The 26,820-nt window shown below is 47.4% G+C and overlaps 1 protein-coding gene across 4 annotated transcripts; it reads left to right on the top strand.

Moving 5' to 3' along the window:
• The first annotated feature begins 3 nt into the window (after window positions 1-3).
• On the top strand, window positions 4-18,781 carry REELD1 (reeler domain containing 1). Of its 4 annotated transcripts, none has more exons than XM_075090445.1 (8): window positions 4-2,190; window positions 7,629-7,721; window positions 9,258-9,478; window positions 10,363-10,585; window positions 12,186-12,343; window positions 13,037-13,331; window positions 13,982-14,045; window positions 17,335-18,781. In XM_075090445.1, the coding sequence occupies exons 3-8, from the start codon at window positions 9,259-9,261 to the stop codon at window positions 17,914-17,916; spliced, it is 1,542 nt and encodes a 513-aa protein (XP_074946546.1). In that variant the 5' UTR covers window positions 4-2,190; window positions 7,629-7,721; window position 9,258; the 3' UTR covers window positions 17,917-18,781. The 4 variants fall into 4 exon arrangements, with proteins under 4 accessions (XP_074946546.1, XP_074946544.1, XP_074946543.1 ...); XM_075090443.1 differs by lacking the exon at window positions 7,629-7,721 and adding an exon at window positions 4,660-7,123; XM_075090444.1 differs by lacking the exon at window positions 4-2,190 and adding an exon at window positions 7,047-7,123.
• The last annotated feature ends 8,039 nt before the right edge of the window (window positions 18,782-26,820 follow it).

The following is a 26,820-nucleotide window of genomic DNA, read 5'->3' as shown; positions in this document are numbered from 1 at the left end:
TTGCAAATCACAGCCTTGTAGTGATGGCAAAACAATAGTTTAACTGATACTGGGAAGGGAAATGCTAATGTTTTGGTGACAAAGGTCTGTCCCTTTTGGAAAACATAGGGTCAGCTTTAAATGCCAATCTAGTCAGAGTCATCGGGTAAAAAGTTCAGCTGTCCAAAAAATCTTGAATTATGGATTGAATTGAGGGATGTAACAGTGACACTTCAACAATTAGGGGTGGGGAAAGTATTGAATCAAATGGAAGAAGAGCGCTAAGGGTGGAAAGAAAGCTCTGTGCCAGCTGAGGAAGTCAGTCACAGGTGAAATGCTCTCAGTATGCCAACACAGCTAGTAGTTGCTTCACCTCCTGCCTCTGTACCCCTACCCTACCTCAGCTTGCAGTTACCTTTTTTCCCCGCATCTCTACCAAACACAATGGACTTCTTCAAAAAACAAAACAATTTTAAGTAATATCTAAAACTAGTCCTGGAAACACGCTGGGGATCTTAAAAGCCTTTGTAAATGTGCCATGTGTATCCTTTTCAGACAGTTCACTGTTTTTTTCCCATCCACTTTCCCCCAACCTAGTACTATCTATATATTCTCTTTATGTGCTGGCAGAAATGAGAACAAATACATTAAGCTTGTAGTATGGGGTATGCATTAGGGAGGGGGAACCTCTGTGCAGGCAGTGGAGTCAGAACTTGTTTATGTTTTGCAGCAATGCTCCCAGATAATCATAGCCCAGAGAGTAAATTCAGCTCAGTTTTACATGGATACTTGTATCAATTTATAAAATATATTTTCTCCTTTTATATGCAATCAGCCAAGAAAAAAAAGCCTGAACGTTCAGGCATTTCTTAGTCGGAGAGTTACTGCACTTAACATCCAGATACTTGGAGTGTTTTCTCATTCCTTGGGACATAGTTATAAGTTAGGCTAGTGTACCTCACGGTGAGGTTACTTAGCCAGTTTTTAAAAATTAGTTTTCTGAAGCTCTGCTTTAGCCTTTGGGCAGTTTATACTGCCCCCAGGAACAAAAATACCTCTAGCTGGGGATGGATGAACAGAAAACTGTGTGAGTGTAACATTAGCCCATTCTTTCGAAGTACCAGTAGCTCTAATGCAAGCAGGGAATAGTAACATTTCAGTTATCCAAAGGGAGAGAATGTGGGTTGCAAATTTTTTTTTCTTTAAGATAAAGAATTCTAAATTATTTTACAATCAGTAGTTAACTTTTCCACATTAAAAACTTGAGAAGCCACTACAGAATGCAGAAATAGAGATGCTACTTTATAATATGCTTCAATAATTTATCATTTTCTGACAAGGGTTGAAAAGGGTCCAGGGTATAAGTACAAATCCCCAACTTGCTCTTCTGTAAGAGACTTCTTTTAGAAAACAGGAAGATGTACCTTGAAGTGGATTATGCAGTTTCTCATTTGTTTTGTCATCTGTATACAGCTGGCAGGTTACTGTGTGCTTTCATGTCTGGAGACTGTCTGGGGTTTGTTTTTATTTTTTTTAATTTAAATTTAATATAGGGTTAGGTTTTCCCTGCCTTTCACCTTCCCCCCCTCTTCCACCTACCCACCTGTAGCAACAGATTTTGCACAGACTTTGATTTACTCTCAAGAGTTTGCATTGCTAACTTTTTAACTGCTGTTCTATTTCTACAAGTCTAGTTATAGCACATTTTTATTTGCGATCTGCTACTTCAGATGGTCTAATCTGATACTAAATGCTGAACTTAGAAAATACTATGGAGTTTCACATGCTGAGGGTATTCTAGATCACGAAGTTGCTGTTTGCTGTGTGAGGTAGATAGGAAAATTTGCATTAAAGATGAGCTGTTATAAATCATATTCAAATTTCAAAAGTAGCTAAAGAAATTAAACATTTAATTCCCACAATTACTGACTTTCATGTACATTTGACAAGATTTTTCCCCCCTTAATTCAATTTCAGCCCCTATGTTTAAATCAAGTGAATGTTTAAGCTTGACTTCAATTAGGCAGTCCAGTGTTTGGATATAGTCTATTCTGAGTTGGAGAAAACATTGATCTATTTTACTTATCTTTTAGATTTTGTTTTGACTTACTGTATTCCGTAGGACAACATACCAGTTGCAAGTAAATCAGACACCGGCTGGACAGCTTTCAGCACAGCACATGGAACGCTATGCAAAGTTTAAGTTTTGAGGTGAGGCATCCCATTATATACGTCAAAGTAGAATGGTGTATTTCACAAACTCTTGATGCTTAAAAATGACTCAACCTGATTTATGAGATCTTTATCCCATTGGGAGATACAAATACACTCTTAGAAACGCAATATATCTTCACACACAAAAGACTCTATTAGATACTAATGCTCATGTCCTTCATGTTATCTCATTTACCATATCCTAATGTTCTCACCCCAGCACCTGTGTATAAAACAGTTTTACTTGTGGATCGAGCTTATCTAGATCAGGTCTGACAACAAAATGTTCCTTAAGCGACTTACAAGTGCTCGTCCATCACTTGTCTTAGAAGAATGCACCAAAAACTAACAAACAAAAATTAATTTAATTTCAAAGGCTAGAGCTGCATTCACCTATATAGTTAGTAGTTTTGTGCGCTGAGACCACTTCATGAAACCAAGACCATACAACCACTACCCCACCCACAGCTACTTCCATGCATTCAGATCACAGACAGACTCCAGGAAGAGCAGTAACTCTGGATTTACCACATCCCTATATCCAGCATGAATTTATTGCTCTTGAAAAGCCAAACTAAGCCACATCTCATTAAACAAAAGCCCGGCTGGGAGCAGCAGCACATCATATCCTGTGGAAGCTGGAGACAGAGGGCCGGAAGGAGGAGGGAAGCACTCCCTGTGTGGTGGGGCAGCCAGGTTCCTACTGAAGCCTGGAGTGCCCCTATATAAAGGGAGCAGAGCATGCTGGGAAAGTTCTGCTTTAAAGGTATACACTGATGGCCACTCAGTATTACAGTTTGTTGCCCCCATGTTCCTAGCTCTAAGGAAGTCTAACGCAAACCACTCTGAACATTATTTATCTGAATTCTTTCAATGACAAAAGAGCTACCCAGAGCCCTTCTGGGTACGACTTGCCCATTAAGTCCTAAGGCTCTTACCCAGCTTCAATAACCAGCTGTGCCCCCCAGCTGCAGGTTTTGGCTATGTTGTTCATGGTAGTCAAGAAAGCATAAAAGTGCTTGCAAAATGATGGCTGTCCAACATTTGACTGGTGGTACTAAAGCAATGCCTGATCGTTCATATGCCAACCCATGCCTATGGCCAGCTCCAGCCCCGTGTCAGTTTTGGAAGCAGACAGACTGTGGCGCCAGGAGTTTCAAAGTCTCAGGTTCCTGTGCCAGACTGTTCTCCGAAGCTGAGAAACTGGATGGGAGGAGGCTTTTCCTGAGCTGCTGTGTTGATACTGACTGAGGGACCCTTGAATATTTAGGAGTCAGTGGCCCACGCAGCAGCTTCAGGCTCGGCTGGGTTGGGCTGTGCGCCCAGCATGGCTGCCAGGTCTCTGTTGGGCTGCACGGACCCCTTGGCTGTAGGACACCTCCACCAGCTCATCCTAACAGTGGAGCTTGTGGGCAGCTCCCACTCAGTATCGTGATTGCACCACCTGCCTGGCCTTGCCTTTATCTAACAGAGCAGCCACAAGTTCTTATGAGAACATCCTTTAGAAAGAGGGTTGTTTTCTTGTAAGGGTATTATAAAATAGCTCAAGTGATGAAAAGGATGAGCTGCTCTCCACGCACGGCGTTGCATCTGCTCTATGCAGCACACTGTGGGAAAACCCACCTGGACTGCCTGGCCTGAAGTTACATGAATGTGGGGTGCCCAGCACCTGGAAGGATGTATAATTTACTTGCTGTCTGTATTCCTCTTATTAAAGCAGTCATTAAGCTCTTTGCTGCTGGGCCTTTCTTATTGAGATCCAGAAAAAGCCCTGCACCATCTCTCTCTCTTCCTCTCCTCTGGTGCAGAACAGCTGCCCAGGTTGCAGTAGTTACCAAATAAAATAGGGGGTTGTTTTGGGTTTTTTTAGGCTGAATTTGTAAGGGAAAGAGGCTCACATTATATGTTGCATGCGTGTCTATGTGTCAGTTCATTTTCAGCAGTAATACTTGAATCCACTGTCACGTTTCAGTAAGTGTGGTAGAAGAGTAGCAAGAATAGTCAACTGGATAGAAATGGAAGGACCTGCCAGTACTTCTGCTAACCTTCCACCTAACTAGGCATCAGAGAAACATCCTCTTTTCCCTGGTCTCCCCAAACACAGACAGGCACAGGTCAACCCTGAGATGCCAGTTTGTAGGCATTGTTCTCTGTTCTCCCCATGGGACTACCATAGGTTTTTACTGCTCTCCTACTACGGGTTTTTAATTGTTCTTCTCACAGTTGGCCGCTGCTCTTTGTTTTAAAGATGACCTGAAATATTCTTAAATAAGATGGTGCTGCCATCTTTGTTGGTTTAATGATCAGTTCCTTGTGATCTGAACTCAACTAACTTGCCACCTTCAAGCTCTCTACTTGATCAACCCACCCACTCTAACACCCACCAAGCTTTGTTCACAGGACTCAGGTGGCTGTTAGCTGACCGGGAAGGACTTCTAACTCATTATAACCCTTATTATCTTGCAGTAGCAAAGCATTTCTCAACCTGTCAATGAAGCAACCAGCTTTCTCTTGAGTGTCAGCTCTGCGTTGCTTACATCCATGTCCGTGTTGTGCCCTGACGATGTGGACATGTAGAAGCAATCTGCAAGGAGGAGAAAGTTTCTGCATCAAAGAGCCTGGGATGTTACTGGGTTTATAATGCTTCTGTGCACTTTGTCGATTAAATTTCAAGTTATATGGTATATAGTCTATCTTAATTGTCACGCTATTACAGAGCTTGCACAGATTTCCCTAGTGCTATTTCAAAATCCCAACTGTGGGTTTTTTTCTATTTCTAGAAATCCACTACACAAAAGCTGCTGAGAAAACAATAGGCAGGGTGTACATTGTCTTATGTCCCCTTCTCCTTGCCAGCTTCCTAGAAACAAAGAAATTTATGACAGGAAAAAGGCAAACCTCTCTCTAGTGACAGCAGTGCCACGTGGTAATCTCGTGTACGTCTGGGCCCCTTCGTCAAAGTGATACGCAGAGCCTGGCTGAGCTCAAGAGACTCTAGCAGGTCAAAGCTCTGGCCAGAGAAGGCTGAGGCAATGCTGTCCTGGTGGGTGATGCAACCAGAGGCTATGGAGAAGGCTGTATTTCTTACTGGAAACATCTGCCTGTCACTTGGCATTCAAGGCTGCTGGTAGGTGCTTGTGTCACAATAATGACTGTGACAGGCTTTTTGCATCTGTAAGGAGGAGATGGCTGTGACATTTGGTTTGAGTGTGGCTTTGAAGCCACTGAGTTCCTCTGCTTGAGAGCAGGCAGCAAGGATGGACTCTGCATAAGGCTGTATTTCAGATCAGCTCACCAGTAAACGCTGTGTCCAGGCATGCAGAAACCCCCTGGCAGCGTGTCCTGCCCCGCTCGGAGACTGCTGCCTGCTTCAGGAGTGAGCACAGCCAGTTCAGTGCTGTTACAGATGGGTTGGGTCTGGGTCTCATTTGTCTGAAGCTCCTCTGCCTTCTCCCCATAGCTTTGCACAGGACTCCAGGGAGCACCCGACACTGCTGTTTCAGGGTCTGCACTCTGCTGCTTTTCCCCCTTTTTCAGGCAGAAGCCAGTAGAGAAGCAGTCCTCACTGGAGGACTGTTCACATAATGCAAATGTGTGCCAAATGTGCGGCAGCAGCTGAAGGAGACCACGCAATGCTGTAACACCATGCTGTGATGCAAAGACCTACGCTTACCTGGAATACTGCTTTCAGACCTGGCCACTGTGCCAGCATGGCTGCAACACGTTTGGCATTTGCCCTGTAGATTGTCAGAGGTCTGGAGCTGCTGCTTTATTAGGCTGGAATTATAAGCAAGGGATAGTTTAGCTTAGGAAAATAAGTTAGTAAGGAAAAGTGATGAGAGAGCAGCTGGTTTCAGGAAAGGATTAGTCATTAACTTCCCTCTGCTTCCACTGACAAAAGGAAAAAAACCTATAAGATTTCTATTATATCTTGAAATTCAGTGACTATAAGGCCTCTTTCAAATGCAGAGGAGAGCAGGCTGCTGAAAGCCCAGTACCACCAGTTCCCATCTTTTCAAACTGGTTAAACAGATGAGAGCTGTCGGCAGCAGTATGTCAGCGCCACTCCAGCATCTTGTTTCACTTCTGAAGGACAGGCTGTAGAGCAGAGCAGGCTGATGGGAACAGCGCTAATAAGCAGGGTGTCTCCAAGCCTGTCTCCAGTTTTTGGGGGGCACCTCAGGCAGAGGTCACCATGGTGCCTGCTCTGGACAGACTCCCACACTGGTCAGACCCCAGGCAAGATTAAATATAGGCACTGCTGGAGCTGCAGGAACAAAACGTGGTGTCACCTATGTGTTAGTGTATGTCCTTTAGTCACAGGACAGGACAGAGCTTTGTGGTGCCCTGCATGGACAGGGGTCTAAGCACCAGCATGAACTCATTCAGCCATCAGACACACATTTATCTGAGTAGGAGGAGGCCTAAAGGACGTGGAGCACTCCTTTGCCCTTCTATCTTTAATAGGTTTCCTGCGTCACAGAGCCAGGCCCCCCTCCCAGTGGCCCCTTAAGGGTCTGCTGGCTGAAGAAAAGCCAGCCAGCTGATGGGGTTGTTGGTCCGTTCCTCTAGCCCTACTCGGGGCTGCAAGCTGCCAGCAGTTTGTTCATCATCTCCTGATGGCAGCTCTAATCATGATGAGAAATTGGACCCTAATTTCCATCCATCGCAAGCAAGGAGCTGCTGGCAGGGAGCGGGGCAAGCCTGGTGACAGCGGCTGGGGTCAGCCAAGAGACCCCATCACCAGAGCAGTCTGCAAAGAAGAGGTGGATCCAAGGAAGAGCTGGGAAGCCCAGGGACAGGACAGGCACCAGTACAGCTGCAGCATAGCTCGGGCAAGGAGCAGGGGTGACAGCCCGGACTTAAGTGCAGCTTGTGTGCTGGGGGACAGTCATACATATCAGATGCTTGGTCCCCTGTGCTGGCTCTGGTGAGTTTGGGGGGTGCTGATGTCTCCTCCTAGCTGGGCTGGTCCATGGGACACATCTTCTCAGTCTTTCTAGCAAAATTCTGCTTTTACTGCCAAAATGATTTCCATGTAAGTGTGAGAGACGGGGCAGACTGCCTGGGGGTCACGGACTAGCGGGAGCTGATGTGGCTTTGCTTTGTGAAGCTTCAGCATGGAAACTGAAGGGGGGGAGGGTGTCGGGAGGGTGTCAGGAGGGTAACAGGGCAAGCCTCCTGCACCTCTGCAAAGGAGTCCCAGGGTGTCCCACACAAACCCTATGGCTTGCTGCGGCTCCCCCTCCTAGCTGCCTTTGTTTTCATTGCAGAAGCTTGGAGATTTAAATTAAAAAACAAAACAAAACAAAACAAAAACAAGGGGTGGGATGTGAAGAGGAAAACTAATATGATTAAGGCAGGATTTGGGCACTGGCAGAGAGCTGCCGTAGGTGGTGGGTATTAGCAGTAACAGCTGCTGCGCTTCCCATTAGAGGAGAAAGTGAAGAAGGTCCCTGAAAGGATGGGTCTCTGGCAGGCTGGGAGGGCAGCAGCGGCAGCGAGCCCGGTGGCGTACGTGTCCCGAGGTAAGTGATGGCGGCACTGGCAGCCCGGGCAGCCCTGGGGAGCACAGCCCTGCTCCCCGGGCCGGAGCGGTGAGGGGTGCAGGCGGGCGGCCAGGGGAGGGGTGGGAAATGGCAGCACAGCCTGGGAAATGCCTGAGGGAAAGAGCTGCTGCACAGCAGTACTTTCATGAGCTCCCACAAGAAATCATATCCAGCAAGGGAAGTTTAAGTGTGCCTAGAGGGGAGGCTGACTCCATGAGGAGAAGGCATCCCTCTGCTGGTCCTGCAGGAGCTGGGCTATTTAGCGAAGGCTCCTGTGACTCCCACAAGCTTCTTCTGACATGTAACTGGGTAGAGTGGGACAATATTCAGCTGTGGAAGGTTAAACTGCATCTGTCCGCTCCCTGCTTTGGGCTGGGAATGAACTGTTTCATGTGCAGTGGTAGTTTTTTAGAGTCAGCTGGCAAGTTTCAGAACTGCTAGAGATGGAGGTGTAAGCTAGACCTCCTCAGCCTCTGTTTTCTTCTGGTTTATTTATATCTACTTATTGACTAAGCGTAATGAAATCCAAGTCAGGAAAAGCTGCATGTTGAAGAGAAGATTTTAGAAAGAGCTACATTAAAAGCAGGACTACCTGCCTTACGATATCCATTACCCCTCACAACAAATACCGTGTGCTCATCCTTCAGCTTCACTTTCAAAAGCGCATTCTGAAAAATCAGAATAACAAAATACTCTAGCTAATCTGGAAATGCGTTTTGTGCCAGCCACCAAAGCTGAGAGGTACATGGCATACCAAACATTAAACTTCTACCATGTTGAGAAAAATACTCATTTTGATTAAAAATTGGAGAACAAGGAGAAATCCCAGAATTGGCCAAAATGGGCCCACGTTTATCCAATGCTGACTCCAAACACAGCAACACTGCTTTCTTGTCAGCAACAGCAAGCCCTGGCTGAGAAGGACAAGCTGAAATACTGCTGGGCAGCCAGGGATGGGTCTGGTGGTTGCAAGCAGCTCAGCACCTCCGAGCCGTGAGGCATGGGCTGCTAAAAGGTGCCTTATGCTTCCTCAGGCCGGAGGGGCCGTCCCTACGGGGACACAGCTTTGCGCCAGTGGGCGGGGAGAGGCTCTGTGCTGGGCACCATGCCTGCAGCAGCTCTGCACGTCTAAGGGTAGATGTTTCCCCCATTGATCAGGCTGTACATTTGGCCTGGGAATGGTAGAGGGTGCTAACGCGTGGTTGTACAGAGCTTCCTCCTCCTAAACGCCACAAGACTTTTTAGAATAAATATTCCCCCACCGCTCCCTCCATGGGCGACTTCTCAAGAAAAGCATCCTCTTGCTGGACCCTCCCAGCCTCAATAATTTACTTCAAAATGTGAAATGCTGTGGATTACTGAAGTGGCTCCATGCACCACAGAGATCATTTATTCTCCTTCGTTTAAAGACTGTGGGAAGGGAGGCTCTGGAGCTAATTCAAAGGTGCCAGATGGGCTCACAGGCTGCTGAAGAAGCTGCTTTGAAGTGAACCTCCCCGTTGTTTTCTGCCGTAGGATGGAGGACGGCAGGAGAGCCCACTTTGCCATTGTTGGCTGGGCATGCACAACCCTGTGCTTGGTCTCCTACGCAGCTGCCTTCTCTCATGGTGCGAGCCTTTCTGCCTGCACCGACATGATGCCCAGGCACCTGAGAGTGCAGCTGCACAGCCCCAGCAACAACTACATTACTGTCCACACCAACGTGTCCTTCTACTTCCCAGGTGACAAGGTTCCAGGTAAGGAACCCCTTCTCATTCCTGCATCCGAAAAATATGTGATAACTAATCTCAAGGGATGACATTAATCTTTATGAGGGCTGGTAAGAGGGATAACTGCTCCGAGTGAGCTACACCACCTCTCTCATCATGAGGAAATTAACATATTTACAGAGGGATTCTGTTTGCAGTGCTTGGCCTAAGGTTTCTCAAGTGACGTCTGACTCCAGGTTTTCACCATGTTGCAGACCAATTGTTTGCTGGTTGGTTTGGATGCTTTGGCTGGGATTCATTTATCTCAGGTGTGTCTCAACCATACCAGACATCATCACACGCAATGGCATGTGAGAGGCACCTCCAGAGGGTAAAGTCTTCCCTGTTGCTCCTCACTGCACAAAGGGGACTGGGTGACTCACCTGACTCTGAGGTACAGTTCGGCAGCATGCCCCGTCCCCAGCATCGCTGCTCCTGAGGCAGATGCAGACAGAGCTGAGAGGCACCACGCCCCAGCCTGGCCACTTGCCTGCTTATCCACATGTGAAACAAAACCCCTCCAAGGGCAGCACACAAGCTTTTGTGTGTGTACAGAGTGGTACCCAAACCTTCCTTAAAAATGGCTGCATGCTGCCTAAGGCAATGTGGTTAGCAGCTTATAATCAAGGGTGGGAGGGAAGACTTAAGCAAATACTGTGTGCAGTTACATACTGCAAAGTTAAAGGTAATGTCTGGCCTCCTGCATCCAGCATGTCCAAGACAGACCATGAGGACAAAGACAGTAAGATGTTCTTTTGGTGTTCCACAGGGTTTTGTTGTGGTTTCAGTGCTACCACTGGAAACTCCATTGCGAACAACTCACCCCATAACTATGAGACAAATCCCTTTGTGTCCCGTGTTTTGTCCTGCAGTGACAGTGAGGAGCACCCAGGATTTTATGGGCTTTTTGCTTCAAGCTCGCAAAGTATCTAATGACGAAATTGCTGGCACGTTCATCTTCATCCCTCCTGGTTCCAAACTGCTGACTTGTTTTGAAGATGGTGACACCGTCACCCACTCAGACAAGTCACTGAAAAGAAACCTGTCCTTTGTATGGAAAGCGCCAGACCGGCCCATTGGAGACATCAAGTTTTTGTAAGAACATGCTGCTTCCTAACCAGAGTTTCTATCTTCTTAGTTAAAGGCTTGGCTTTATTATTCCGCCGTACTTGTCCAGCACAGTGTTTTATGTATCTTGAAGCCCATGTAGCTAAATGCTTATTAAATGCTGCAACGGTATCCTAGCTGGTACATATATCACCATTTATATCTGCTGGGTAGTGCTGCTTTTTATTTACATGGTCATTATTTTCTCAGAATAAATACATTGGAAGATGACAGCCTAAGCACTTAGAAATATTAAGGCGTAAAGAGAGAAGTGTGATCGCATTGCCTGTCTTTCTAAATAATCCCATAGGACTTCCCTGCCTACAGGCTAAGCTTGTATATCACTCCTTTAAAAAAATAATTAAAAATTAGTGATTTTTTAAAAAGTTAAATGTAAACAGAATTATTCACAGTAGGAAGAGAGAGTGAGCACTGGGTCAAAGACTAACATCTGTTCTGCACCAAAGTCCCATACTGTCCAAGTATTTTCATTCTGATTTGGAATGAAATTAAACATCTTCTAACTGGCTGTCTTAGAGGAAGCACAGCAACTTTGCATTTTGCAAGAGATTAAATTGTTATGTTTTGACATTATAAAACCACTTAGAAGCTGCTTAGCCAGATCCTTGGCTGCTCCCCAAAACATAAGTGTCCTGGTGAGTGCTGTGGCTTGTGCATCTCATCGTGATTCAACACAAATTCACTGAAACAGAAATATTGCTTCTTGGCGTTTCAAATTTTTGCTTGTTGTTTTAGATTGGGAAATAGTAGTAAAAACACAAGAAATCAAAGCAACCAAATAAACCCAACCTAAACCCAACAACACCTATTCCTAGCCACCGGCTCCGATGCTTCTTTCACCCTCTGACTTTTGACCCTCCAAGCTGATCTCTGGCAGCCTCCCCCTCTTCCCCCTACCACAGCATCTGGAAAGTCTCCTTGTTAGGCTTAAAAATGCCTTGTGAGAGTCATCTGGCACAGGAAAACCTGGATTGGTTTCTCCTTAGCTAATTCTCAGAAGCAGCTGAGCAATCTGAGCTGAAATTCTCCAAAATCTCCAGCTTAAATAAGGCTCTCTGCATGAACAGTTAAAGGTTGGCCAATGCAGTTTTGGCACCTGACAAAAAGCAGAGGGTTAGGCGGGCTCAAATATCAGAGGGCTGAGAAGAGATACTCCCCCCCGCCCCAATTCTGCTGTTTGTACAAGTTACATTCATGTGTTTTAATTAGTAAATACCACTGTTGTTTCCCGGCCTACGGAAGATTATAAGCAGAGCTAGTCCAAGTTTTCCAAATGTACTTCTATCAATACAGCAAATATAATAGCTTTTTCTTTTTTCTATTTAAGTTCCCACACTTTTTTTTCGGCTGATCTTAATTATGAGTGGTGATTCTTCACCCTGTATCTTTCTTATGGGACCTGCTATCATTTATTTGTAATATAAAACTTGTGACATGCTAATCCTTTAAAATGCTTCTGTGTCGCTTCTGTCTTTGGATCAAAGCAGTCCTTGTGCTCAGCTAAACAGGCGGATGTTTTATTAGTGCTGTAGAGCCAGTAAATTCTCACCTAATTGTGTTTTAACAGCATCTCCATAGTCCAGTCATACTTTGTTTACTGGGCAAAGATTGAATCTGCTATCGTGGCTCAGCGAGGGCAAAACAAAACGCTTGCTGGCAGCGGCAAGAAGCCCAATCCCGTAACCCCCGCACCCTCGCAGGGACCAGCTGACCCACACCCCGCAGGTATGGCGAGCAAAGGACCGTGTTTCCCACAGAGTAGTTTTACAGCTTATTTTACACTTTATTCCGGGCAAATGTTGAACTCAAGTGACCCAAACAAGCTTGAGGGACCCGTTTAAATGCTGGGGCCATCGGGGAGATTAGCGACGGCCGTGGCAAACTCCCTGAAATGAGGGCACGGGTCAGCATTTGAGGTGATGGAGCCAGTCCCGAGGACAGTACCAGACAGATAAACAGGGTTGCCAGATCTTGCAATTTCAATGCCAACCCTAAAATACTACATACTTTACCTAAAATCTCAGCTCCTGAAGACAAGCAAGTGTAATTAGCAATGCTGTCTAAAGCAATAAATTTGTCTCTAAATGTGACTATTGCCCTTCAGGTATGCATTTAGTTGTATTTATGCTCCGAAAATTTACTTATACTAACATCAGATGTGTTTCTCAACAATTTTGGCATGGCACCAAGACTGAGCTTTAATTATTTTACTTGACCATAATTTAGGCAGTGGGCTTTGCTGCTTTGCTGCTGGGTTCCCACTTAAAATTAAGTGACATGTGAAAAAAAAAAAAAATCACTATTCTGATCCTTCCTGGCAAACGTTAGCACCAAGTGGGATTTGAAATAAACAAACGGAAGACAGTAAACTTCTGCTCCTCTCTGCCTGCCTGTTGTTTTGTCTCCATGCTGGACAAGGTCCCACCTCTCCCACGGCCACCACCAGCTCCTCCCCGCGCACCCCTGCACTGTCTGCCAGCCCCACCAGCATCGTGGCAACGCTGGCAGCGGAGCCAGGTTTTGGTGTCGGCTCAGAGACCCGTTCCGTCGCTGAGCCGAAGCAGCCAGCGCAGCCTTCACAGGCTGCACCCGGCAGGAGCGACGGGTCCAGCAGCCAGGGGCTGGAGCCATCCCTCCCCACCCGAGACCCTTGGGACGCCTTGCGAGGTTTCCTCTCCCAGGACGATACCTCCAGCTACAGCATCTCCAATGGGTAAACGGGGCGGTGGGAAGAGCTATTTCTCCAGCCCTTCTGGGGAAGGAAAATAGTACTAGTTTCCCTGCACATGAGTTAGGAATGTGTCTGCGGCTGGCGAGGGAGGGGAGAGGGTGTTTGCTCGCCAAAATTTTGAGAAATAATCCTTTGGAGGTTGCATGTGACAGACAGTGACAGGTAGAAAATCCAAAACTCTTGAAAACCTGATGTTGTGCTGCTCAGGCCAATGGAAGACTGGCCAGGTGGCTGAAAAATGTGATTAAAACCCTATTGACTGATACAATACTTTTCTAAAAGTACATGCAAATATTCAAAGAAGCAGTGACCTCAGCAAAGCTATTTCTCCATCTGCAGGGAAAAGGCAGAAAGGATTTAAACAATTATGACGTTTGGGCTTGAGGCTGTCTGCTCAGAAGTCTTATAGGGTTTGGGCCACAGGGGCTTTCATGCAGTATTTTGCACTGTGGGTGAAAACCATGTGGAGAGGATCAGGTAGTATTAAAATATGACCCCATATGGTCTGTGTCCTGAGGCTGCTCTAGTGAGCGGCATGCTTCTCCCGCGGTGCAGAGCGCAGGTATTCCCGCGGTGAGCCACAGTGACAAGTCTCACTTACTAACGCTGCCTCTCCTCTGTCCGTACCTTAGAGCAGGAAGCGTTGCCAGTGCTGCCACCCCACCTCTGTGTTTGCTGTGTAAAGAAGACGGGCAGGTAAGTGGCAGGGATGGGGAGGATGTCTTCTCCAAAGACAGAAAGGTCTAAGAGAAGATGAGGATTAAACCTCTCTGCTGCATCACAACACCAAGCAGCCCATGTAGGTCTCACAAGTGACTGAAACTACACGTTAAGAGTCTTAATTCTTTTACTTTAACTGGGAATTGCTTTTTATATCTCTTTTTTGTTTTCCTTTTGAGCCTGCTGCCTGGGGTTTTAAGAATCCTCCTGTAAAACCAATCTAAAATAACTTTTGCCTATGTACACATGACTACAGGCTGCTGGATGTAACTAGGTAGGAAATGTGTGTCTTATTCCTGTGGAAGGCTGAGATGTTTCTTTCCAGAGGTGCTGGATAGGTAGCACCCATGACATTCACCAGAGGCCAGAGACTTCCTCTTTCCTGGGACTGGCCAAGGAAGCCGTGTGCTCTCTGAGGGCAGGGGCAGCCTAGAGGGCTGGATGGACCAGTAGGACAGAGGTGCAGTGGTGGTGATGGTGGTGGCGGTGGGGTTAGCCACAGGTGCAGCGTGCACTCACCAGAGGCAACTGGAAAAGCAGGAGCTGGCAGAAGGGATGAGCAGGTGGGAGTGCCTTTTGAGAAGGGGTGACCTCAGGTGAGGAAGCCCAGAAAGGTGTGAAAGGACTGCAGCCTTGGGGGGAGCGGGGTGGCTGTACGTACAGAAGGAGATGTGGGAGCTAGAAAGGGCATGTGAGGAATTAGATAGAGAAAGAAAAGGTAATCAAAAGGAGGGAGAGAAGGTGGAGAATACCAGGGCTGCAAAGGAGAGAGGAGGATGCTCAGACGGGAACCAGTGGAGAAGCTGCAAAGCAGGGATAGCTTAGAGGCACGGGGTATGGAATTATCAGGAGGAGTCCAATATGCCGGGGATGGAGAGAAGAAAAATACAAGGAAAATCAAGAACTAGATCTGGGTTGCAGGATGCCACAGGAGGAAGAGAAGTAATCTCACAGAAAATAAAAGACAGGGGTCATACAGCAAAGACCGAGGCAGAAATATTTAGGAAGGAGCAGAGGACGGAGAACAAGTAAAGGAGAGATGTGTAACATGAGCATCTGGTGAACCCACAAAAAGAAGCAGAGAAATGACCGAAGACGGTAACCAAAGGAAAGGAAGAGTTATTGCACAAAGCAAGACCGGAAGAGCATAACAGAATAAAAATATTGAGAACTTAGGCAAGGAAGGTGAGAAGAAGTACAAAAAGAAAGGAGAAATGAGGTGAGAGGCAATTCAATTTTCTACCCCAAAGTCCCAATCCTGCAGTATATCCCTACAGTAGGGTGTTTACATTTTGAGGGCAAGTGATCCATGCACATGCAAGCCTAACTTTGCCAGCCAGCTACTTTACAGTTTGCAGTTGAGCCACTTAAAATCTTTTATTTACTGCTGTATTTTACTAGCACCTTCAGAAACTGTCTCTTCCAGAAAGGATGCTCTGACCCTCCCCTACTTTGCTTCACAGCTTGCCAGGGCTCCTACCTCAGCTTTGTGCTCCTGTCACACTGTCTGCACAGCAAGCTTTAGAAATCGCTAATGATGGTAGAGGATGAGAGTTTCTCTGGTCTAATTAATGGATGTGTGAAAAAGCCTGCTGGGCTGGACAGGCTGGAGAGGTGCCAGCTACTGAGGGCCAGATCCAAATCTCAGTGGAGCCAAAGAAAGAAATCCAGTACATTTTGCAGGTTTTGGATGGGGCCTCAGGTGCGCAGTGGGAATGGAAAAATTCATTGGGGGCCTCCTAAATTATATGATTGTTTCACAGTTAGCCTTGGATGATATCTGCAGAAAAGCCTGGGCTGCGGAACTCGCATGAAGTGGCTGTCATTTTGTAATGGATAAAATAAGGTGTGCAGCACAAGGCAGAGCCCCTATGAACAGGAGCACACAAGAACAATCATTCCTAGTAAAATGGGTGGTTAAGCAACACTGAGAAGCAGCAGGTTTCACAGAATCAGAGAATGACAGGATCACAGAACAGTAGGGGTTGGAAAGGACCTCTGGAGATTATCTCATCCAACCCCCCTGCTTGAGCAGGGACACCCAGAGCAGGGGGCACAGGAATACATCCAGGTGGGGTTTGAATGTCTCCAGGGAATGAGACTCCACAACCTCCCTGGGCAGCCTGTGCCCCTGATCTGGCACCTTCACAGGAAAGTTGTTTTTTTTCTCATGATTAGCTGGAACTTCCTGTGTTCCAACTTGTGCCCATTGACCCTTGGCCTGGCGTTGGGCACTATTGAAAAGAGAAATTTATAGGTATTGATGAGATCCCCCCTCAGCCTTCTCTTCTCCAGGCTGAACAAACCCAAGTCTCTCAGCCTTTCCTCATAAGGGAGATGCTCCAGTCCCCGGATCATGTTGGTAGCTCTCCGCTGGACTTGCTCAAGCAGTTCTCCTTAACTGGGGGGGCCCCAAAACTGGACACAGGACTCCAGATGCGGCCTCACTAGGGCAGAGCAGAAGGGGAGGATAACCTCCCTCGACCTGCTGGACACACCCCTTTTAATGCAGCCCAGGATACCGTTGGCCTTCTTGGCCACAAGGGCACAGGGCTGGCTCAGGATCAGCTTGTTGTCCACCAGCACTCCCAGCTCCTTCTCAACAGAGCTGTTTCCAACTGGCTATGTAGCCTGAGAAAGTAAGATGAGCTTTGCGGGGAGTTCACAGGTTGTATGCGACTGCCCCAAAAGGCCATCCCAAGTCTCCTGGGTTCCTCTGCGCCACAGTTTGATCCACAGCCTCAGAGGGTGATACGGAACCTCAGTGGGCCTGGTGTAACCCTAAACACAAAGCTTGGTTGGGAAGATCACACCTGTCCATTCAGCATGACCCTGGCATCACTCAAGGTGGGAATTGTTTACTAAGTGATTTTCTTTTGTGATAACAAATCCTGTGAAAAATACCACCAACATCACCACATTGGCAATCACAGACCTTTGCTTCAGCAAAGCAGTGACCTTCCTCTCCACCTGCACTCTTCACCTCTGCCCCTTCAACCTGCTCTGCCTTGCCCCGCTGGGACCAACTCCCAGTACCTCGCCCCTCTCATGGCAATTCTGATATGGCTGGAGTGAGTTGGATCAGCCTAATTTTCTAAAAGCTACTGAGTAACCAGGGGATGGAGCAGGGTTATTCCAAGGCCAGGGGGACACCTGGGTGTCAGAAATATAGAGCTGAACTGTACCATGACATAGGGAGTGAGAACCTAATCAGCCCCCTTTCTCTTCCCTTACCACACATCTCGTCATGTTTTTGCTTTCAAAGGCCAGTACTGAGAGCGGGGCTGTCTTGAAAGCCTCCCTGCATGTGACAGTGTCTCCTTCTGCCCCGCACATACACACTCACATGGGTGACGCCGCTGCGACAACAGCCTGGTTTGGTGGCGCCAACGCTGCTGGCAATTTGTCATCGGCTTCAAGGCAAATGGCAGAAAGAAAGCCCGCACTGCAGCCAGAGGAGGCAGGCGCCAGGGGCGAGGAGGAGGAGGAGGCGGGTGGGAATACCCTGCCATGGGTGACCAGACCAGCTCCCAAATCTGCTGTTCCCGGGAAGGGGGAAGACCCTGGCAGAGGGACCCGACTCCTAGCAGCCCAACTGGGCATCCTCTTGGTCTGCACTGCTGCCCTGGGCCTGGCGCTGGCAGCTGCCATGCGCTGCGTCTGTGCCCAGCATTGCCACAAGCGGACAGAGGTCTCCTTCAGCGAGCCAGACCCTGACGTTATCGCCGTCAGAGAAAACGGGGAGGTGATGCACTTCCGAAAGATCCGGGAGAACAGCTTTGTGCTGGTGCAAGCCGAGTACAACTGGGTCAGCCCCTCAAGCAGCGGGAAGAAGACAATAATCTGAATACGTGCAGTGCTGAAAGCAGCGCTACTGTGGCTGGTATAGGTGAAAATAGCCCTGACTGCTCAGCACAGGTTATAGGAAGTGCTGGGGTAGCTCCTCTATGTGCCGCCACAGAGGTGAACAATCTCAAAGCTGCCAGTTCAGGCAGACGTGTTAGTCAAAAGTACCTAAGCTACAGCTGCTAAGAAAATAGAAGTTGATAGATTGTTCAGTGTGTTACACTTACCGCAATTAATATTGTATATCTGCTCATTAGCTGTCACTGCAGCCATGACATACACTTCCTCTGTTGCCTTAAGGGTGTAGCCAAAAATAGAAATTCTTCCTCCGCACTGTAGTATTGTCTCCTGTTTAATCTCAGCAAAAGTTTCTAGTGTTATATTTCTTTCAAGGAACTAGAAACCCCTGATATAAACCCAACCATTCCCATTTAGGAGCTTACAGGTTTAACTCTGTGCACTTGGTATCTCTCAGATGACAAAATATCTGCCGGTAGATTTTATGTTTCAACTTGAAACTAAAAAGGAAGAACTCCTTAGTGGAGAACATTGATTCAAATAACACTGAATTGATCTACGGGAATGAAACACAGGGTGGCGGACACCAGCTTTTGGGGGAGAAACATGCCTCCTCATCAGGTGCAAATGGAAGAAAACCTTTCCTGTCCATTTGCACCTGATGAGGAAGCTTGTTGAAGCCTGACAGCCAGCATTTACTTAGTCTTTTACTTCAAGTCAGCTCAGTAACACTCTGTGCAGAAACACGCACTCAGAAGTACCCTTCCCAGGTCACTTTGGAGATTCCCAGCAAAGGCTGCATGGAAAGTTAATACCATCCTTGTGCTTTGAGTTTGTGCAAATTTCTCTCCAACTGTGTGGTTTTCTGCAGGAAGACACTAAAACAGCCCTTGGAAAACATGAAGATCCTTGACGCCTTCTAAGAAGGAGAGGCGACAACAGCAAGGGTAAAGGTTTATTTTACTGCAGCTTTGAAAGAGCCAGAAATAGTCCTGATAACGATCCTCAAGATGTAAGTTTTAGAGCCTTTCAGAGAGCAGGAATCACCCCTTCTGGTGTCCTTTTCTAGGGTGGAGGGGCTCAGATGGTCCCCAAGCTGTGTAATGGGGGACAGACTTAAACTTTGGTGCTGCAACTTATTTCGCAGCCCGCAGCAATCCCCCCTGAACTAAGCAGATAATGATGGGACCCTGATGGCTCACACATCCTTCCTAGTGACAACTTCCCCCTCTGTCGGGAGGTCCTGTGGCCATCTCCAACTAGCTGGCCATCTTCATGCTTGATAGTCAGCCAAAGCTCTTCTTTCATGCCCTCCCTTACCTCGCTGTTGACTTCAGAGGAGACAGCTGGGACATAGGTGAGCTCTCCTATTCAAACCCCTACAGCATGATGAACATAGTGCATCTTTTGCTAATAGCGCCTTCTCTTAGTGTTCAGAAAGAGCTGGTTTCTGACCATACTACTGTAATGTGATTAGTGACATGGTGCTTTGCGCTACACATGTGGCCAAATTTCTGTTGCGTTAACTGCTAGGCCTAGTGAGCCTTGGGCAAAATAAATGAGAAAGACGTATATTTACAAATGCAGCTTGCAGACATGAGCTTGATGGTCTTAACCATCACACTTCAAAGAGAAGGGCAATCGCACCATGGCCCTTCCACTGCGGAGTGACCAAGGGTAGTGCTGTAATTGAGAGATGTTTGGTTTAGGACTCAGAAGGATGCTAGGTGAACGGTTTTATGTTCCATAAGTTGAGCTTAAGCACTAGCTACTAGGAAGTCTACAGGTTTTTAAGTACAAGTCTAGACTCTTATAACAGCATTTCGCTCCTGTGTCATGTGCCTTAGAAAGAAATCATGTTTCTGTAGCCCAGTGTAGCTGAACTGTATAGCAACTAAATCAGACTGCATTCAAGTCACTGTTAATGCAGCCAAAAAAATCCTAATTAACTGAGAAAATAGGTCAACAAACTCTTAAATATTTAAAGCACTATCACATATTATTTTAAAAAGTTTCTTACGATGCAATAGCTGTTTATGAATAAATTACAAATACCTATGGCCTCTTCCACTGTCTCTCTAGGTTTAATGTAACCAGACTGCTATAGCTATAAACCTGTAACCTTCCTCTCCTCAGCTCTTTCCCCACGACCCAGCACCGCTTCTGACCAGAGCAAGAGAAGGCCTCGTAGAGACGCTCGATTAGGGTAGCGGCACCTCAACACCACTCTGCCTTCTGCCAAACTCTGCCTTCTGTTAAATTTATGCAGCTCCAGTATTATTAGTAGTAAAACCAGTAATGGTGAGCTCTGAGGGACACAGCTCCTTTAAATTAGTAATGAGTTTTGCTACTTTGCAGACTTGGCTGAGACCTAAAGTGCTTGTGTTCTTTTTTTCTTGACTTCTGAATGATGTTTCGCTTATTGTAGTTGCCATGACAAGAGGGATGGAGATTTTATCTTTTCTTAAGGCTGTTAAAAACACAAGCACTGATTAATTTATTAAAGGGCAAACCATTCAAACACCCCCATTTCTCAAGTGACTTGCCTTGTATGGAAAGTCATCTATGCTCATGTTTGGAACAGATTTAGGAGGAAAAACCAACAGAATTAGGGAAAAAAGGCATAAACCATTCTAATATTTACTGGAGGAACAAGTGAAAGACTTGCCTTGTTTCCATCTCTAGGTGCATGACTGTGTTGGTCACAGACATTCTGCTGGAACCAGGGGACCTCAGCTCCTCCAGCGCAGGTCAGCCTGCAGCCGTCTGCGGGTCATGTTAGGCTGCCATCCCTCAGCACAGTGACAGGGCTTTGGGTCAGAACTACTGACCAAAGGTGTGGAAAGCAGCTCATTCAGCCCTAATGCACACCTGTCCTGAATCTGTCTCCCCATCAGCCAAACAGGCATCAAATGCTGTTTTGGCAGTGAAAACTCCTATGGCCTAAGTCCTCCGATGCCATTATGATGCTTGCGCTACCCTAACTCAAAAAAAAAAAAAAAGATTTAAGAAATAACTTCCATGCAAGCATGTCCATTCATCACGCCCTTACTTGCATACTCATTTCCATGCCTCATGTCATTGTGATTCCTGCTTTCCCTCTGCGCCACAAAAATATAAACCACTGCCCCCAAACCATCAGTCCTGCATGTTGAGCATATAACACCATTGCTGACTCTTACCACTTTTCCATTGTGTCTGAAATCGTTTGGGTTTGCCCATCATCAAGCCCTTCCATAAATCTCTTCCCCCTCTGCTCCGGCAAAGATGTTGTCTCATGCAATGCTGCATCTGCTCCATTAAAGGTGCCGGCCCCAAGTGCAGTTAGTAGATGGCAGCCCTCCAGTACATTAGTGGCACTAACTGTAACGTGGAAAGGTTGCATTAAGCAACGCAGTTGGCTCAAAGCTTGCTTAAGTCACCATGGACATTTCGTGCCTTGGTTGAATTGTCACTAGTAAGCAAAAAAGCCAGACATGCACAGATTTGATCAGCTCCATAATGGGTGACAAGACTCATGAGAGAAGCCACAGGGGCCTGTGGGCCCCGCTGTCGCGGCCAGCAGGGATGTGCAAGCTCAGGCTCTCAGCAGAGGCAGTGCTCTCCCCAGAGCAGTGCAGGATGAGGCCCCAGGCATTACAGCGATCGAGCTGGGTGGCTTGGCCAGCCCCTTTGGCACAGTTTCTGCACTACTTAGGACCACACAAACCACGGGAGGAAAAGCAGCAGGGTCAGGAACCCAGAGAGTAAAACATTCAGCACATTCCCCCAGCAACTGAACATGGGGAGATGACACTTGGCCTGCCTTGCTGAGGGGTGAGGATTCGTCCTGTCCCTCACCCCAAGGGTTTGCCCCTGCTTCAGCCAACTCCTTGGCAGAGCTGCAGATGCATGTGTTATTTATGCACTTAGTTTTAAATAACAATGAGAAAAGCCTGTAAAGAAAGATGAGGAGATGCTCTAACGATTCCTGCAACATTCAGCTGAAAAAACACCACTGCTTACCAGCAAGAGCCAATGACAAAGTGTGACCCAACCTGCCCAGCTGGTGAACAGCCCACTCACTCCCAGCAAGCCAGACCCCCCTCTGCTGTCCCGTCACAGTCTCAAGGCACAGTCTGAAAGTCATCGTGTCAGGACAGCTCTGCAGGGCTCCCTTCCTTTCTCCCCCGCCCCCGCCGGCTCCTCCAAGGCACCACGTCAACTAGGAGAGGGCAGAGAAGGACCTGGGAAGTCGCGACTGCCCTTGGACCATGAGCTGCTCAGGGATCTTTCCCGACCCCCTCCTGCCACCGAAGCGGTCCCCCTTCGCAGGCCCCGTCACAGCAGCCCTCTTTTCTCATTAGCGTGTGTGAGACTCTCAGCAAAGCATTTTGTTACATGATGTATGAAGGATCATGCCTCAAACCACATTTTACTGTATATTTAAGTGCATGTTTTGCTGATTTACTGCTGTTCTAGAGAACATCTCCCTTCTTGAGCAGGGCAGGCCCATAAAGGCTGTATCAGCTCTGACTAATGATTATTAGTACATCCCAAGGTTATGTACCACAATCAAATAACGTGTAGGATGGAAGAGAGACTCCAGCTTACTCGGCTGGGGACAAAGATCACAGCTAGTCTCTTTGAATCTTCTGATTGCAATATCCATTACAGATTGCCACCTTCTAATGTCAAAGTATAATTTGTTGTGGAGAAAATGTGTCGCACTTTCAAAGGCGAGTCAAAGATCAGGCGTGCTGTATATCAGCGAATGTTGATGTGCATTAGGAAGCGACGGCCAGGTACCAAGGGCATTAGGCTGGTGGTGTAGAGGGAAAGGCAGAAGGCGCGACTTGCTGATATTTATTATGCAAACACACGGCCCAAAGCGGAGAAACTATTTAACCCAGTCAAGTAAAGTGTCGCCGGTGATTCCCAGCGCCTAACGTGGCACAAACACGACGTGCCCGATGAGTTAACCGCGACCTCCCGCTCTGGCAGCGGGGGCGCGGGCAGGCCGACCCTTGCTGCTGCGGTTTGGTTTGCGGAGAGGGGCGGGGGGTACAGCCGCCGGCGGGGGGGGTGCTGGATCCGTGGGGCGAGAGGTACAGCCGCCGGGGGGGGGGGGTGCTGGATCCGCGGGGCGAGGGGTACAGCCGCCAGGGGGGGGGCGGTGGCGCTGGTCCGCGGGGCGGTGCGGGCCGGGCGGCGGCAGAAGCTCCCCGGCGACCCCGGGCTAGCGAGCAGGGAGCTCGCCGCGTGTCCCACCTCGCCTCCCGTTCCTGCCAATGCCAATGAAGATGTAAAACCCGGCCCGGCGCGGCCCCCCCGCCCCCGCGCCGCCGCCAGGGGGCAGCCTTGCCCCGGCGATGGCGGCCGCGCCCGGGCCCGCCGCCGCCCGCCCGCCCGCCCGCCCGCCCTCCCGGCCCGGGCCGGCCTCGGAGCGGCGGGACCCCGCGCGCCGGCTTCGCGCTCCCTTCGGGCGGCTTCGGGGCCGGGCCCGCGGCGGGGGTTGGGGGCGGTGGCTCGCCCGGGCGCCGCCATTTTCTCGGGGGGGTGGGGGGGAGGCAGCGGCGGGCACGAAGCCGCCGGGGCCCCGGCGGGAGCCGCCGCTCCGAGGGAGCCGCCGGCTGCGGGGCGGGCCCGGGTCAGGGGCGCCAGTGGCACCAGTGACACCGGTGACAGTGGCACACACGCGCTGGCGGCGTCTGGGTTCTCAGGAGACCCGCCGCAGTCCCTCACCGCGGGCAGGGCGATGGCGGAGCCGGTTGTTGCCCACACCAGCCACCGCCAGCCCGCGGCTCTGGTTGCGCTGCGAAATGCCCGTCGGGGGAAAGGCTACAGGTGCAACAAAGCGAGCTGAAGGGACAGATCAATAGATTCCCGCAAGTTAAGAATCCACGCTCACCAGCAAGCTCTCATTTTCCGAACTGTGAACAAATAAGGCCCAAGACAACCATCGGTCCAAATCCTCCAAGTCAAAGGGCTGACTTAACGTCTGATTTTTAAAGGACAGCTACCATGACTTCTAAGCAGTACTATGCGGAAGAGTTGACCCGCACACTCGGTGATCTGCATGAGTTATGTGGCAAAGCCTAACAGTTCCTGTTGGAGCAAATTAAAAATTATTCTCATCTGTTCGTCAGTGGGAATTTAATGTAGGCTAAAAAGTCATTGAGAGTTTTCTTCGGATGAAAGTCTGTTCGAAACAGAACAAAAAAGATGAATTTGAGAAAAAGGCTTAATAAAGTCTTTTTTAAACGAAAACCACTCAAGGCTTGGCTGTTAATCAAAAGAACATTACTTACCTTACTCAGCATCACAGAAACCAGAATCTGGCAGTAAGTTTTAAAAGGGAACCCTTTTCTCTTTCTTTACAGTCATAATTTATAACAGCTGAATTATTGGCTATAAATACTCTTTTCCTTCTGCTAATGTATTGTGCTTCTGGGATTGTTCAGAGCAAACATTCTGTTGCTAAGAAAATAAACTCTTAAACTGGGGCTTCTGAAAAAAATTTCAAACACACTCCAAGCAGCAGCTATTCAAAGAATACCACTATGCCATCGTAACAGAATAATTTTTGTTTTATTTTTGCTAGTATTGAAAAATACTGAGACTTCTCACTCTATTTTTGAAACATACAAAGCTGCTGCTTGCAATACACTGGAGCATATTTATGTGTAGACCAAAGCTAAAAATTCAAAAGGGACGAATTAGCAGAGAGTTTGCTGTCGAAAGGCGAGCTAGACAAGCAAAATACATTCTTAAATATATGTAAAATATTAAACTATAGAAGATAATGGTTTAATATCCATCCTGTTACACATGGACAGCAGTTTTTCTACATGTAATATGCACCTTACTTTAAACAAAACACAAAAAGCTACCTAAAAATCTTCCAAAAAAACTGGTACCAGCAATATTCTTCTTGGTTTTTAAACAATGTCCTAATAGATACTTTAAATGAGATTATTTGGGCACACTGATACGTGATAGTATAGCTATAAACAGCTTTTTATGCCCTTTGCAATCAAGAGAGGTTACACGTTAGTGTTATGCATCACAAGTACGTGTTACCTGATCAGAAACAGGATAAAAGTCCAGCTCCACAGACTGCAGCGCTTTTATTCCGTTCCCCCGACTCACACACAATCTCACGTATCGCAACTCAGCTTTTTACATTTGGAGGGGCCAGAAAGAGGGGACTTTGTGAGCACAGGGTGGCAAAAAACCCCGGCGCCCCGGGGAAGTCCTGCTCCCAGGCTGCTGCTCACGCGGCTGTGGGATTTGGCTGCAGCTTGGGGAGAGATCTGTGCGCCACCATCGCAGACAGCTGAGCTGAAAAGATACAGGCTTCCCACATTAACGCTCCGTGAGCTGCATCAAATAGAGTTATCATATTAGCTGGCTGAAATCGTGTCATACTCTTTTTTTTAGTACACTATTATGCCTATGGGATATATTTTATTTATCACAGAATTGGACCTAAACAGATGCTGTAGCGGTTTATCTAAAAGCAGCTTTAGGCAGCTCGCTATGAGGTACCGGAAGGACTGCGTGTACGTTTTGGGGAGGGGGCAGAATGAATACTATACATGCATCTTTTTTAGTCCTGAGTCACTGTTTGGAAATAAGTTAATTTTTTTTTCGAACAGTCATCTAAAATATTTAACTGAAAAAAGATTTTTTTGTCATTTTTGTAAAGAAAAATATTGAGGTTCTCCCAAAATTTCTGTAATTTAAAGCAACATTATGAAATGGAACAAGCAAGAATTTGCTGAAGAACTTGGCAAAACGTATCACACGGCAACACGGCATTGCCCAAAGGACCAACAGTGACTACAATGGATACAGTGGTGAGCTGCAGGCCTGCGTGCACATGGGTGTTTCCATCCAGGGGAGCTGTAAGTCCTAAGGAAGAACATGAGAACCATAATTTGCTTGGGTGAAGTTCTTCAGTGTCAGCACAAAAGGCTGACTTTGGCTTCTCCAAGCAGCCTCTTGGAAAGCTGCCCTGGTTTCTTGGTCATGGTGATCCTGTTGTGCTGCTATGGGACAGGGACTTTAAAAAGAGAGAGCATCTTCTTAGAGATGCTCTCCAAGCAGATGAGAGCATCATCTTGATGTGGTAACACCAACAGGTTCAGTCAGGGACAGCTAGCTGGGAGAAGTTCAAAAACAAAAAGGGGTGGGGGGGTGGAATTTAGGTTGAAGATAGGGAAAAAAGACATTTTATCACGCATTTCATCAAACACTGTTGACAAGAAGTGGCAAAACTACACGGGGAAGGCAGCAGGAAATAAGAATTTTGTAACATCTTGGGCATGGGATGTGCAGCAGACAAAGGACACTGATGGGGAGGACTGCATTCACAAAGCTAAGAAATGGGAGGGAGAGCAGAATTGCAAAAGCTTTTGTCAATAGAATTTCATACCCAATTATTGTCACGGGACTCTCAAATTTTATTTCCTGCAGTTTTTCTGGCAAAAGGCCAGTTCTTGCATGACCTCCATAATTTTTTTAATCTTATCAATGAAATTGTCTTTCCTTTGAGGCAGCCCATTTTATTCCCTTTTAAGTGAGCTGATTTCCCTTAGAATTTGGAACTGTTTCATAACAAAGCTGACCAAAATTTGTAAGTTTGCTTTTACAGAGATGAACTAACATCAGCATGCTAACATCTGCAAGCCTTTGATTTTGTTACAGTTGTGGAGCCCACCCACAGAGGATGCCACCCAAACAGGCTTTTTTTCTTCTTCTTAACTGGGTGAAAAGGGTTGTGCCAGGTAGCAACTTCGAACGCAGGTAAAGAGCAGCAGAACAAGAACACAGGACAATACGCACCAGCACGGGATCCTTAGGAGATGCACGGCCTCTTCTGTGTGCTGCGGCTGTTGGGTAT

This window comes from Phalacrocorax aristotelis, chromosome 4, assembly GCF_949628215.1.
Source record: "Phalacrocorax aristotelis chromosome 4, bGulAri2.1, whole genome shotgun sequence".
NCBI classification, from domain to species: domain Eukaryota; kingdom Metazoa; phylum Chordata; class Aves; order Suliformes; family Phalacrocoracidae; genus Phalacrocorax; species Phalacrocorax aristotelis.
This window is presented reverse-complemented; position numbering and strand designations above follow the sequence as displayed.